The 14,010-nt window shown below is 41.2% G+C and overlaps 1 protein-coding gene across 1 annotated transcript in view; it reads left to right on the top strand.

Moving 5' to 3' along the window:
- LOC135480391 (E3 ubiquitin-protein ligase UBR4-like) overlaps window positions 1-14,010 on the top strand; it is a 161,080-nt gene that overhangs the window by 50,085 nt on the left and 96,985 nt on the right. The window contains 14 exon segments of the mRNA XM_064760220.1: window positions 133-363; window positions 1,505-1,675; window positions 2,807-3,058; window positions 3,390-3,479; window positions 4,006-4,098; window positions 4,485-4,544; window positions 5,189-5,413; window positions 6,019-6,103; window positions 6,609-6,681; window positions 7,611-7,803; window positions 8,226-8,273; window positions 8,965-9,124; window positions 9,630-9,700; window positions 12,352-12,441. Coding sequence (XP_064616290.1) covers window positions 133-363; window positions 1,505-1,675; window positions 2,807-3,058; window positions 3,390-3,479; window positions 4,006-4,098; window positions 4,485-4,544; window positions 5,189-5,413; window positions 6,019-6,103; window positions 6,609-6,681; window positions 7,611-7,803; window positions 8,226-8,273; window positions 8,965-9,124; window positions 9,630-9,700; window positions 12,352-12,441 — 1,842 coding nt within the window.

Genomic DNA, 14,010 nt, shown 5'->3' with positions numbered 1-14,010 from the left:
CATGAATCAAATAAATAAATAAATAAATAAATGTAGAGTTACAGAAAACAACAGCTAGGACTAATTTGTTTTAGTCAGGTAGTGGTCTCCATTTCAAGTTGTGTGAGTAAGTGTAAATGTCTCCCCTTTCAGGCCCTAGTAAAGCGCAGTTCCCAGAGTTGCCTGAACTCCAGTGGCCACGGGGCAACGCCCTCCCCTTTCTCGATGGCCTCTGTGTTGCCCAGCTCCCTCAGACGGAGACTCTCCTCCCCTCTCCCTGCGGAAAAGTCCCATGAGAACAAGTCCCCAGAGCAGGGCTCCCGCAGCCGGGAAATCCTCTGTAAGCAGATTGAGCCTTTCAAAGACACCCTACTCAAGCACATGGTAAGTTTGAACGGCTTTCTGGTGGTATTACTGTGACTCACCCGAAGTGTAAGTTTGAATGGCTTTCTGGTGGTATTACTGTGACTCACCCGAAGTGTAAGTTTGAACGGCTTTCTGGTGGTATTACTGTGACTCACCCGAAGTGTAAGTTTGAACGGCTTTCTGGTGGTATTACTGTGACTCACCCGAAGTGTAAGTTTGAACGGCTTTCTGGTGGTATTACTGTGACTCACCCGAAGTGTAAGTTTGAATGGCTTTCTGGTGGTATTACTGTGACTCACCCGAAGTGTAAGTTTGAACGGCTTTCTGGTGGTATTACTGTGACTCACCCGAAGTGTAAGTTTGAACGGCTTTCTGGTGGTATTACTGTGACTCACCCGAAGTGTAAGTTTGAAGGACGTTCTCATGGGATTGAAGTGTAAGTTTGAATAACTTTCTCCTGGTATTTCTGTAATTCATCTGCAGTGTAAGTTTGAACGACTTTCTGGTAGTATTACTTCAGTTCACCTGAAGTGTAAGTTTGGTGTGTAGACATGCACTTTCACAATCACATGGTCTTAAAAAGGACACTTTCGATACCAGCACTTCAGTCTTTGTGATAAGAAATGAGTCAAACTTTACAAATAACTCCTAAGTGACACAATAAGGGGTATGAATTGGTCAGAATGAAGCAAATTAAAAAATTCTAAACATTAATTGAAATAGAGTAATACAGTATTATTGTGGAAGAAGCAGGATCAAACCCAGGTCGGGCCTTACCAAAGACTTTGAAAATGACTCACTTGGGGCTCAGCACTGAGAGATTAGATCAAGGAAACAAGACTGGTTTGGCCCGGCGTCACTATAATGGGACTAGGTGGGGTGTCATGTGTTTGGTGTCTTCAGTATGATACTTCAGTGACGGCATCACTTTGGTGGCATGGATTCGCCCTGCCACAAGAAGACATAGTATATGTACACACACATGCACATGATGTCACCTCGTCGTCATGTGACTGAAAAATTGTTAAGCACTACGTTAAACCCCAAGCATACATACATACTTACAGTATTGTTGTAATCATTGATATGATGTGTACATTTTTAAAACTTTCTTTAAAAATTAATGATTATTAAAATTATTCATTTCATTTTTTTTCAGGAGAAATCCAATACAATTAAAGTTGTACTGGACCTACTTCAAACAATTTTACCTTCAGTAGTGGAGAGTTACCAGAAGGATTCGCCAATGGGTACGACCGCAAGGGCACAGAAGGCACTGGACGACCTACACAGTCTGCCCAAATCTACGGAGACCACTGATCAGCTCATGGTCAGTCATTGTAGCATTATGAGAGTTCTGACCCCTGCCAGTGAGCTTGCTGGCCCTCTGTCAGTGAGCTTGCTGGCCCTCTGTCAGTGAGCTTACCGGCCCTCTGCCAGTGAGCTTGCTGGCCCTCCGTCAGTGAGCTTGCCGGCCCTCAGCCAGTGAGCTTGCTGGCCCTCTGCCAGTGAGCTTGCCGGCCCTCTGCCAGTGAGCTTGCCGGCCCTCTACATAGGGAGCTAATCTTGTTTTATGCAAGATTAGCCATTTTGGGGTTACTGACCTAAAATTAGTTTGCTCATTTTGCTTGATTCTGACACCTCTTTGAATCTTGGAAAGGTGCTTTGGGATTTGTTTTGAAGGTAGTGTGATATCCCAGTGGAAGGTGAGGTGATATCCCATGGGAAGGTGGCGTGATATCCTATTGGAAGGTAGGGTGATACGCCATGGGAAGGTGGGGTAATATCCTATTGGAAGGTAGGGTGATACGCCATGGAAAGGTGGGGTGATATCCTATTGGAAGGTAGGGTGATACGCCATGGGAAGGTGGGGTAATATCCCACATTCCATTGGAAGTTTCATCACCAAAAATAATATTTTCTGACATTTATTTGCTTCTAAAAATACAGTTTTGTGGGGAGAAGTTTTATATTATTTACAGTATGTAGAGGGGCACCAATGTTCATGAGGTACAAGATTTGCTTCCCTTAGTATAGAGATGGCAGTACCTATTGGATTATGATCTTATCTGATGTTCTTATGTTGGCTGTACTTAACAGATTGTTTATGCACATGGACTTCCTGGAAAGTTGTGAAGCCCTATTCAGTGTGCAGTTTGTTTTATGTGTGGAAAAAAGTCCAGTCTTTCTTTCAATGGGAAGGCGGTATGTTTTGTGAGGTGGTGCTAGTGTCATCAATTGTTACATCAAAAAATGAGTGCAGAGCAAAGTCTGCAATGTTACATTGTATTGGCTTCAACTGTATCATCGTTCTGTTGTTATTGTGATGTCATAATGATCAGCTTGGAAATGAACGTTTGATGTCAGTAAAATTTACCTGCTTGTGGGCATTTGACAGGTTCCGACTGCACGCTTGCAAATAAATTCCTACTATTACTAAGTCTGTGGCTCCTTCCTTTAGACTGTTACTCTGGGGTCACAAGAGGGAGCGTTTGAAAATGTGAGGATGAACTACAGCGGAGATCAAGGGCAGACAATCCGTCAGCTCATCACCGCTCACATGCTGCGTCGTGTGGCCATGTGCGTCCTGGCATCCCCCCACGGGAAGCGCCAACACCTGGCCGTGAGCCATGAGAAGGGGAAACTGACCATCCTGCAGTTATCTGCCCTTCTTAAACAGGCAGACTCCAGCAAGAAAAAGCTCACACTGACGGTAAGTCTGTGCCTACATGCCCTCTTGTGCAGCAGGGATAGCTAAGCTTTAACCACTAGAGATTCAGTTGGAAATGATTTGCTTCAGTTTATTATTGTCAGTTACATTTACATGTAAAACTTTGGATGACAGTTTGATGACAAGAATGAACTTCACAGAAATCACTAAATGACTTGTACAGATCTTTTGATGTGCCAGAATACTAAATCTATAGTCACCTTTGTAGGCTATTTAGGATACATCCTCACCTTCTTTTCACATACAAGGAAGGTATCACCACTTAATTGGCTCATTTCTTACCTGTTCTTCTTCGTGTGTGCACTGTTTTCAGAGATTGTCCTCTGCCCCGATCCCATTCACAGTGCTGTCCATCACCGGTAACCCGTGTAACGAGGACTTCCTGGCCGTTTGTGGGCTTAAGGTGAAACAACAAAAATAACGTGTAAACATTTGTGATAAATAGGTATCTGGTCAATGAGATTGGTATTTATACAATGTACTTATCCTGAGATGTCCCCTACAGCCTTATGTGGGAAGGTCTGTCAGCAACCTTCGGATGGTTGCGGGTTCCCCCCGGCTCTTCACGGTTTTCTCCCACCATAATGCTGGCCTCTGTCGTATAAGTGAAATATTCTCGAGTACGTCGTAAAACACCAACCAAATAAAGTAAATATGCTGAGATGTGCCAGATGAACTGTTTATGTGCTAGATTTGTGTTTCACGTGTACATTATGTAATTCACACATCAGTGTAGTCAGCGTGCTCAGTTGGCCACGGCTTGCGTAGAATTTGAGCTGATACACATACCACTAAGGAGCTTGCTATACACTCATGTCGTCCAGAATCTGTTTCAGCAATCAGCATCTGCTGACCTACAGTGATGGTGGTTAAGTTTGCATTCATCTTTCTGCTCTGTTTTTTCATCGTGCTGTGTGGTATGTTGTCAGGACTGTCACGTGCTGACATTCACCAGTTCAGGAGCTGTGGCCAACCACATGGTGTTACAGCCGGCCCTCTCTACAGGCAACTTCATCATCAAGGTAAGAGTTCTCTCCACTGATACAGGAAACGGTTGGGAGACCCTACATTCTTGTAAGTCATAGACAGTGAGCATTTCACACTAAACTGATTTTGGTGATTTTGTGCAAAGGATTGACGAAAATTATTGTCTTTTGCGTACAAAGACTATACACAGTATTGTGTTTATAGCAGATATTGTACTCTGATAATTAAATACCATAAATATTGTTTGTAAAAGAGAACCCTGTCAAAAACTTGACTGTTTAATTTGTATTTGTTATTACCTACATCAATTTGTATTGGTGAAAAGTCAAAAGTAGTAGAAAGGAAGTGTAATTATGAATATGAAAAGTCTGAATTATTAATTCGGGCATCCTGAGAAAAAATTCCTGTTGTATGTTCGCAGACTATATGGTTACCAGGATCCCAGACAGAGCTGGCCATTGTCACCGCAGATTTTGTCAAGGTACCAGTCTTGCTGGACTCATATCTTTATTTGTGGTTGTATATGTTGGAAGCCTTTATTATTGCTTGTAATTGTACTCGCTGACACCCATACATCATGTATGGCTTTACAGGAAATAGGACTTGCCCTGGAAACTATGAAGAGTGATGAGTTGATAACTGCCGATGCATAATTTTTAGCGTTAATTGGCTGGTAGATCTTCAACTGAGGATGTAAACATCAAAGATATACATGTACATGTAGAAAGTGATTTCAGTTTTCATTTTACTGATCCAGTTTCAACTTAGGGTGCAAATGATTCCCTTCTAATTAGATATTAAGTTGAAGCTGATATTGTTGTGCATTTATCTTAACGTAACACTGCTTAGATGTTCACATGATGTTGTATAGGCTCCTAAGTACTTACATTTATGCGAACTGGTGCAGAGTTATTCCTTGTGTTCTGGTCTGCCAGCAACCTGCGGATGGTCGTGGGTTTCTCCTGGGCTCTGCCTTGTTTCCTCCCACCATAATGCTCTCCACCGTCGTATAAGTGAAATACTTTTGAATACGTTATAAAACACTAGTCTAGTAAATAAACAAATACATCATTCCTTGTGTTCTACATGAATCAGAGTAATCAAACTTCTCTGTACTTGTTGTAGATCTACGACCTCAGCACAGATGCCATCAGCCCGCAATACTACTTCCTGTTGCCGAGCGGCAAGGTCAGGGATGCGACCTTTGTCTTCTCTGAGGAAGGTCGTAGCCTCGTTCTGATGTCGTCTGCTGGGTACGTCTATGCCCAGCCAATGGAAGAGGCGTCCAGTGCTCAGCATGGGCCATTCTACATCACCAATGTGCTGGAGGTCAAACATGCAGATGTCAAGGTCAGTTTTGATGTTTTGTACGGTTTTGAGCATCCAATAAAATAGTATGGCCTATCGAAATTAAAATCCCGTTATCTGTAGTGATAATGACACAGGATCTTGTTGATTTATCCACATAAGTGATGGTGGTTGGAAAGTTTGTGAGACAGCCTTGTAACAGAAGGTCTGGCTTCATGAAAGCATTTGCTCAGGTCAGAAACTTCTAAGCTGGCATTTGTGGTACTCCTTTAGCTGGTTTTGAACCAAAATCAGATTTAGAACTCTGTCACAGTACTTAGTTTTTGGTTCTTAAAGTTGAAATTTTGACACTTTTGTGTTAGTATTAATATTGCTGAGGTTGGCAAAAGTTTAATTTCTCAGGCCGAAAAATCAGCTCATAGATCATAGTTCAAGATTTGAAATGAACCAGTAATGTTTTCGAGTTGGATACTGTATACTAACGCTGATTGCGATGTTGTCAAATGTCTAGGACATGGTCACTGATTGGTTAGAATGGAGACTAGGAGACATGATCGATCTATGAAGTACATGTAGAAAGTGACATTTAACCATAAGCGAACAAACAAATGTTATTGTAACCACGTTGTTCACCTTGTTTTGAACAGGACACGAATGGTCAGATATGTGGAGGAGGCGTGTCTGTACATTACTCCCATACCTTACAGCTTCTCTTCTTTAGCTTCTCTCAAGGTAAGAAAGTGTAGGCGGGAAGATTTATTAATTTTTTTTTTCATTCATTTATTTGTTTATTAATTACGTGTTTTACACTGTAGTGAGAAATATTTCACGTACACCACGGTGGCCAGCGTTAGGGTTGGACGTAACTGAACAAAGCTTGGTGGGAACCCATGATAACCTGCATGTTTTGTGGCAGACCTTTTGTTGTATGACTGGAGAGAAAACTTGTATGAACTGGGTATGGGGAGAAGGGATACAAGTTAACATTGCAGAGTTTGTTGACGATCATTCTTGTACATATATTGTAGGGAAAAGAAGGAAGTATAAATCTTCTCTCTTTTTAGTTTATGATTACAGATAAATGAATAACGGTGCAGTACAGTAAATGGGAACATTTTTCATTTTTTAAAATATATTAAATGTAAAACAGGCTTTAACAAAATTCGAATTTGTTTGTTTTTCTGTCTGTCGGCCTAGTTTCTCATGTGACCAATTCGTTTCCTTTTTCTCTCTTTAGGAAAGAGTTTCGTGGCTACAATAACGAAGGACCTGACAATGTGTTCAAATCTTTTCCCTCTGGTCTTTAAGAGGTAACTTCATTACGTTTCATCATCTTGATCAGATAAGTTGTAGATACAGTGGATTGTGCTGATGTACATTTATACAACGTTCCTGTATAATACCCTAGGCAAATTCTAAGGGCTGTAAATGCATTAGAAATGTTAATGAGTAATTAAAGGAGAAAAAAAAATATAAAAACATGACACTATAGGCTGAAAAGAGCACAATTCGGTGGTGCCTGTTGCATAATTTTTGCGATTTTTCCTTGCCATACATGTAAAGCCTGAAAATGGCAAAGCTGGCATAAATCGCTGAGTTCTTAGCGTCCTCCATCTTTAACACCCTGTAATTTATGCTGGGGATTTGTTGCCTCTCAGCCAATGAGAGTCGTTAAAATTGCTGGCCATTCGTGTGAACTCGAAACCTACATCCAACAATCGGTTTCTCAGTCATCAAGCGGAAAATGAACTGTGCTGTCCGCTGCCTTCTGGGAAGAAGACTTCTACAGGAAATGTACGAACTGCACTTAGGCGGTTTCTGACGGCAATTCTCCTCCTAACACAGAAGACTTCAGGTCTAGTTCTTGGGCAAAATGGAGTCGCCCAAAGCGGATTTTGGCACTGACTTTATTTATAATTTATCAACTTCAGGTACATATTAGAATTTTTTTATGGCATGCACCTGCAAGGAAATGCATACTCTTTTGATTTTGTATTTGATTGATATTTAAATTTTCTTCTCCTTTAAATGTGTTCTTACATGTATGCTTCTAGGAGAGAAACTCTGCTTGGTCACAAAATGGTGGCAATAGGATAATGGCATTAGGCAGTAAAGCATAGAGCATTTTACAAGAGTGTTTGATATTTTGAAAAAAAGATAGGACGAAGCACTATCTTATTAACAACACTGCAACATGAAGACTTTTTGTTTATCCCTTGTCGGCCCATTTCACTTTCAGTTCCAATGGTGGGAACAAGGGGAGTAACTCTGGCAGTACTAACACTCAGCCACTGGTGCAGTGGTCAGAGGTGTTGGGTCACCCAGGGCTGGTGTATTGTATGACTCAGTCCTCCAACAACCCTGTGGTCCTTATGATCCGACCAGATACTATCTGTATACAGGAGGTCAAGGTCATACCAGCCAAGGCCAAGGTTAGTGCTCAGTCAGGTGATGTTAGCAAGAAGAGGTTTCTTCTCTGGGTTGTTTTTTCTGGTGGATTGTTTTGTAGAAAAGGTCTGGGATTGGGATTGAGAAGGGCCAGAAGTGACAGAGTGGTAATGGTTTGAGGTGTGTCGGGTGGGTTGGTGGACGAATACATATTGTCAGCTATCCTTGCCATGTGCCTGATTTAATGCAATTAACTAGTTTCATCAAACAGATTTAGTGAAGTTCGGACTTATTTAAACAGTTATAAAAATTACCGTTGTTCTCCTGCCTTTATTTTATGTACTAAACATTTTGTCACAAAGTGGGTCATCCTACAGAATGTCTTCTTGTGAGGTGTAAAATTGTTACAAGATGGGTTAATGTATAGTCATCACTCAATGTTTTCCTGTCTCTGTTTTGTCCACAGATTCAGGATGTTGTGGCAATCAGACATGTGGCTTCTAATTCAGACCAGGTATGTGTTAGTTAGAAAACCAAAACAGTTAGCACGCTAGCACAGTGCAGTGACCGTGAGGGGCCTCCCACTAAAATGTGATTGCTGGGAGTTCAAGTCATGCGGATTTTATCTCCAGTTGTACGTGGGAAGGTCTTGCAGCAACCTGCAGATGGTAGTGGGTTTCCCCCGTCCTCTGCCCGGTACCTCTCATTATAATGCTTGCCGTTATCGTATAAGTGAAATATTCTTGGGGAGGGCGTAAAAAAAATCCAGTCAAATAAATAAATAAATAAAAAAACAAAAGAAACAAAAAGATGCTCAAGGTTTTCTAATACTTGGTTTAACATTTCTGTGTCCAGCTGTAAAGAAATATTTTGCAGTAAAAAAAATCAAGACTTGTACAGTGAAGACATTTTATTATTGATCCTTATATTTTGTTTTTGCATAAGTAAATACCAGACCAGACTATGTGTTAAAGAAATGGAAAAAGTATCAGCACAATTTTTTTAAAATTCACAGAGGTTAGTGAGGTTGTAATTGTTTAAGATATGAACAGATAATTAACAAAATTTATTCTAGTTTCCCCCAATCATAAACTGCTGTCACAAAATTGAAATTTTCTTTGAACACAGCATTAAATCCCAATGAAATACATACACATGTACATAAAAACTCAAGATGACATGCTGTTCTTGCGTTGTTGTTGCAGCAACAGCGTACAACTATGATCGTATTGTGTGAGGATGGCAGCCTGAGAATCTACATGGCTAATGTGGACAAGACGGGCTACTGGCTCTCCCCGTACCTACAACCTCAGAGTGCCATTCAAGTGCTGAAACCAGCAAAGAAGAAGAAAGTCTCCAAGTCAGGTGAGCAACCCGGGGTTCCCGTAAGAAACAAGAGGTTTGATTAGAAGGCCGGTATAATAATGTTTCTGTACCCGTGGGAAACCTTTCTCCTGAGATGTTCATTCCAGCTTTTGAGATGTGCACAATCTGGTAGTGTAGAACTCATTGTGTGATCAATTCAGCTTGGATCTTAGTCGCCATTACTTTGGATAAAAATTGCATGCCCTCACCTGTTACTAGGTGGATGTGGTGTTTCAGATTGTATTTTGTATGTCAGAGGCGACTACGTGCACACTTTTTATATTTCTATAAAACTTTCACCATATTATATGTTTTAATGTTGTCCCTGTCTGTCCAGTCAGTTTTTTGTCACAGAACCGAATCTAACTAAACCTTTGTCACCAGCTGTAGATATACATATATAGTGTACTTGTTAAAGGAATACTGAAAATGTTAGGAGTTCTGTATCGAAGAGTTATGAGCAGAGTGTAGGCATTTATCACACTATTTTGTATGTTTCTCTCAGGTCGGCAGGGCAGAGCTGTGAGTTTTCCCATGGACTTCTTCGAGCACTGTCAACAAACAAACGATGTGGAGGTAAATGTTTTGGTGTCATCCATACCTACCCCTATTTGGTAAACACAAATGTTAAAGATGAACATTATTAACGCACCTGTGTTGTGGAGAAATCAAAGGTATTTTTTCACAGGAAACTTTTTTTTTTGAGCAACTAACTTTCTGTACTTTGTATTACTAATTCTTACAGTGAAAGGGAACCATGCTATCAGAGTTTAGGAACTCTGTCGTCACAGGAAGTTTTTCCAATTTTAATCATGACACTGAATGTTGTGATAAATCTTTTAACCCATGAGTAAAAGATTACTGAAATAATGTTCTAAAAAATTCCATCCTCTCTAGTGAACATCAGGAAAAAAGTTCCTGGTTATCATCAGTATGGCCCATAAAGCCCACGATAAAATTCTAATATTAGAATGCCTTTTAGCGCTATTAAAAAAATCTAAAAAAATGAATGAAGGTATTTTTACACAGTTTTCAGTTGTTTGTATGATGAAACTTACTTTTATTTTCGGCTTAAGTATCAGTTTTAAGATCAATTTTCAGTGTATGACATTTCAAAGATAACCAGGACACAATCAATGCCAATTTTTTGTCAACACTCCCAGTTCTCAGTGACTCACTCGCATGTACATGAACCTGATGATCTCAGGTGAGGTTGTTATCTCAGGCTCTACCCATGAACTTGATGGTCTCAGATGAGGTTGTTATCTCAGGCGCTACACATGAACCTGATGATCCTAGGTGAGGTTGTTTACCTCAGGCTCTACCCATGAACCTGATGATCTCAGGTGAAGTTGTTATATCAGGCTCCGCCCATGAACCTGATGATCTCAGGTGAGGTTGGCATGCCAGGCTGTACTCATGAACCTGATGATCTCAGGTGAAGCTGTTATCTCAAGCTCTACCCATGAACCTGATGATCCCAGATGAGGTTGTTATCTCAGGCTCTACCCATGAACCTGATGATCTCAGGTGAAGCTGTTATATCAGGCTCTACCCATGAACCTGATGATCCCAGGTGAGGCTGTTATCTCAGGCTCTGCCCATGAACCTGATGATCTCAGGTGAGGTTGGTATGCCAGGCTGTACTCATGAACCTGATGATCCCAGGTGAGGCTGTTATCTCAAGCTCTACCCATGAACCTGATGATCTCAGGTGAGGTTGTTATCTCAGGCTCTGCCCATGAACCTGATGATCTCAGGTGAGGTTGGTATGCCAGGCTGTACTCATGAACCTGATGATCCCAGGTGAGGCTGTTATCTCAAGCTCTACCCGTGAACCTGATGATCCCAGATGAGGTTGTTATCTCAGGCTCTACCCATGAACCTGATGAACTCAGGTGAAGTTGTTATATCAGGCTCCGCCCATGAACCTGATGATCTCAGGTGAGGTTGGCATGCCAGGCTGTACTCATGAACCTGATGATCTCAGGTGAAGCTGTTATCTCAAGCTCTACCCATGAACCTGATGATCCCAGATGAGGTTGTTATCTCAGGCTCTACCCATGAACCTGATAATCTCAGGTGAATTTGTTATATCAGGCTCTACCCATGAATCTGATGATCTCAGGTGAGATTGTTATCTCAAGCTCTGCCCATGAACCTGATGATCTCAGGTGACGTTGGTATGCCAGGCTGTACTCATGAACCTGATGATCCCAGATGAGGCTGTTATCTCAAGCTCTACCCATGAACCTGATGATCTCAGGTGAATTTGTTATATCAGGCTCTACCCATGAACCTGATGATCCCAGGTGAGGCTGTTATCTCAAGCTCTACCCATGAACCTGATGATCCCAGGTGAGGTTGTTATCTCAGGCTCTACCCATGAACCTGATGATCCCAGATGAGGTTGTTATCTAAGGCTCTACCCATGAACCTGATGATCCCAGGTGAGGTTGTTATCTCAAGCTCTACCCATGAACCTGATGATCCCAGGTGAGGCTGTTATCTCAGGCTCTACCCATGAACCTGACCATCAATGCTTTTATATTAAAAAAGGACACAAGTAAACATATTTGGACCTTGCTTTGTAATTGATTCTTACAGCCTAAAAGATTTATAGGAATGCAGTGAAAGGTAGCATTAGAAACATAAATTTTTGCAATAGATGTTTTACTTCCATGTTGTGTTCCAGATTGAAGGTAACGATGTTATCCAGGTGTACAACACCTGTGGCATATTTATCACCATGTCTCTGTGCTACATTACAGTTTGGAGGTAGTGGTGTTCTCCAGGTGTACAACACCTGTGGCATATTTATCACCTTGTCTCTGTGCTATATTACAGTTTGGAGGTAGTGGTGTTCTCCAGGTGTACAACACCTGTGGTATATTTATCACCTTGTCTCTGTGCTATGTTACAGTTTGGAGGTAATGATGTTCTCCAGGTGTACAACACCTGTGGCATATTTATCACATTGTCTCTGTTCTGTGTTACTGTTTGGAGTTAATGATGTCCTCCAGGTGTACAACACCTGTGGCATATTTATCACCTTGTCTCTGTTCTGTGTTACAGTTTGGAGGTAATGATGTTTTCCAGGTGTACAACACCTGTGGCATATTTATCACCTTGTCTCTGTTCTGTGTTACTGTTTGGAGTTAATGATGTTCTCCAGGTGTACAACACCTGTGGCATATTTATCACCTTGTCTCTGTTCTGTGTTACAGTTTGGAGGTAATGATGTTCTCCAGGTGTACAACACTCAGCAGATCAAACACCGGCTGAACACCACGGGCATGTACATCGCCTGTACTAAGGTGAGCAAGTCAGTCCACTTTCGCAGTGTCTCAATTCAGGCATTCCACCTGATGAGTAGGAGAGCCGTATTCGGTTCTGAGTTAACCGTGCCTAAAATCTTGGTACTCCCTGGCATTGCCAGGTATTCAACATAAAGAAATAGTTACATTCACATGACAACTACCTGTGCTGTAGGCATATTGCCGTGCCAGTTACTTGCTCGGAACAGTAATAGGACTGCATACTGGTGGAACCTGGTCTACATGATAAAGGATGAGGCACCTTTTCTGGAATGGATGTTGTTGAATATCTTTGTTAACCAGACTTGAAATGTATGTGTTAGGCTTTCATCCGCTTTCTTTGTGAAGTGTGAAAATGGCATTAAGCTGCAGTATTTCTAAGGTCGTAACGTTCAGTCTGACAGTTTAATAGCCTGCTGTGGTGATGTCAACACTGATTGCTGTCAAAACAGCGTTGTTGGGCGGAGAACCTGAATTGGAACGCTAAGCTGCTCCAGCGATTCAGTTGTGTTCATCGATGATGTAATTTCTGAGGATTCACAGGGATTAACAGAAATTGTACATAAAATAGAGGAGTTATTAAGAAATGTATCCCTCTCCTTGTTTTGGCATATCTTACTTCATTTTAAAACCATTACTCTGTAGGTTGTAGTACATTTTTGTCCAAATGGCCTTAGTCTTTAGGTTGTAGCACATTTTTGTCCTCATAGCCTTAGTCTTTAGGTTGTAGTACATTTTTGTCCTCATGGCCTTAGCCTTTAGGTTGTAGTACATTTTTGCCCTCATGGCCTTAGTCTTTACGTTGTAGTACATTTTTGTCCTCATGGCCTTAGTCTTTAGTTTGTACTACATTTTTGTCCTCATGGCCTTAGCCTTTAGGTTGTACTACATTTTTGTCCTCATGGCCTTAGTCTTTAGGTTGTAGTACATTTTTGTCCTCATGGCCTTAGTCTTTAGGTTGTAGTACATTTCTGTCCTCATGGCCTTAGTCTTTAGTTTGTACTACATTTCTGTCCTCATGGCCTTAGTCTTTAGTTTGTACTACATTTCTGTCCTCATGGCCTTAGTCTTTAGGTTGTAGTACATTTTTGTCCTCATGGCCTTAGTCTTTAGTTTGTAGTACATTTTTGCCCTCATGGCCTTAGTCTTTAGGTTGTAGTAATTTTTGTCCTCATGGCCTTAGTCTTTAGGTTGTAGTACATTTTTGCCCTCATGGCCTTAGTCTTTAGGTTGTAGTACATTTTTGTCCTCATGGCCCAAGTCTTTAGTTTGTACTACATTTTTGTCCTCATGGCCTTAGTCTTTAGGTTGTAGTACATTTCTGTCCTCATGGCCTTAGTCTTTAGTTTGTACTACATTTTTGTCCTCATGGCCTTAGCCTTAGTACATTTCTGTCCTCATGGTCTTAGTCTTTAGGTTGTAGTACATTTTGGTCCTCATGGCCTTAGTCTTTAGGCTGTAGTATGTTTTTGTCCTCATGGCCTTAGTCTTTAGTTTGTAGTACATTTGTTGTCCTCATGGCCTTAGTCTTTAGGTTGTAGTACATTTTTGTCCTCATGGCCTTAGCCT

The sequence above is a fragment of the Liolophura sinensis genome, chromosome 13 (genome assembly GCF_032854445.1).
Source record: "Liolophura sinensis isolate JHLJ2023 chromosome 13, CUHK_Ljap_v2, whole genome shotgun sequence".
NCBI lineage: Eukaryota > Metazoa > Mollusca > Polyplacophora > Chitonida > Chitonidae > Liolophura > Liolophura sinensis.
Note: the sequence above shows the minus strand (reverse complement) of the source record. Positions and strands in the feature narration are given on the sequence as shown.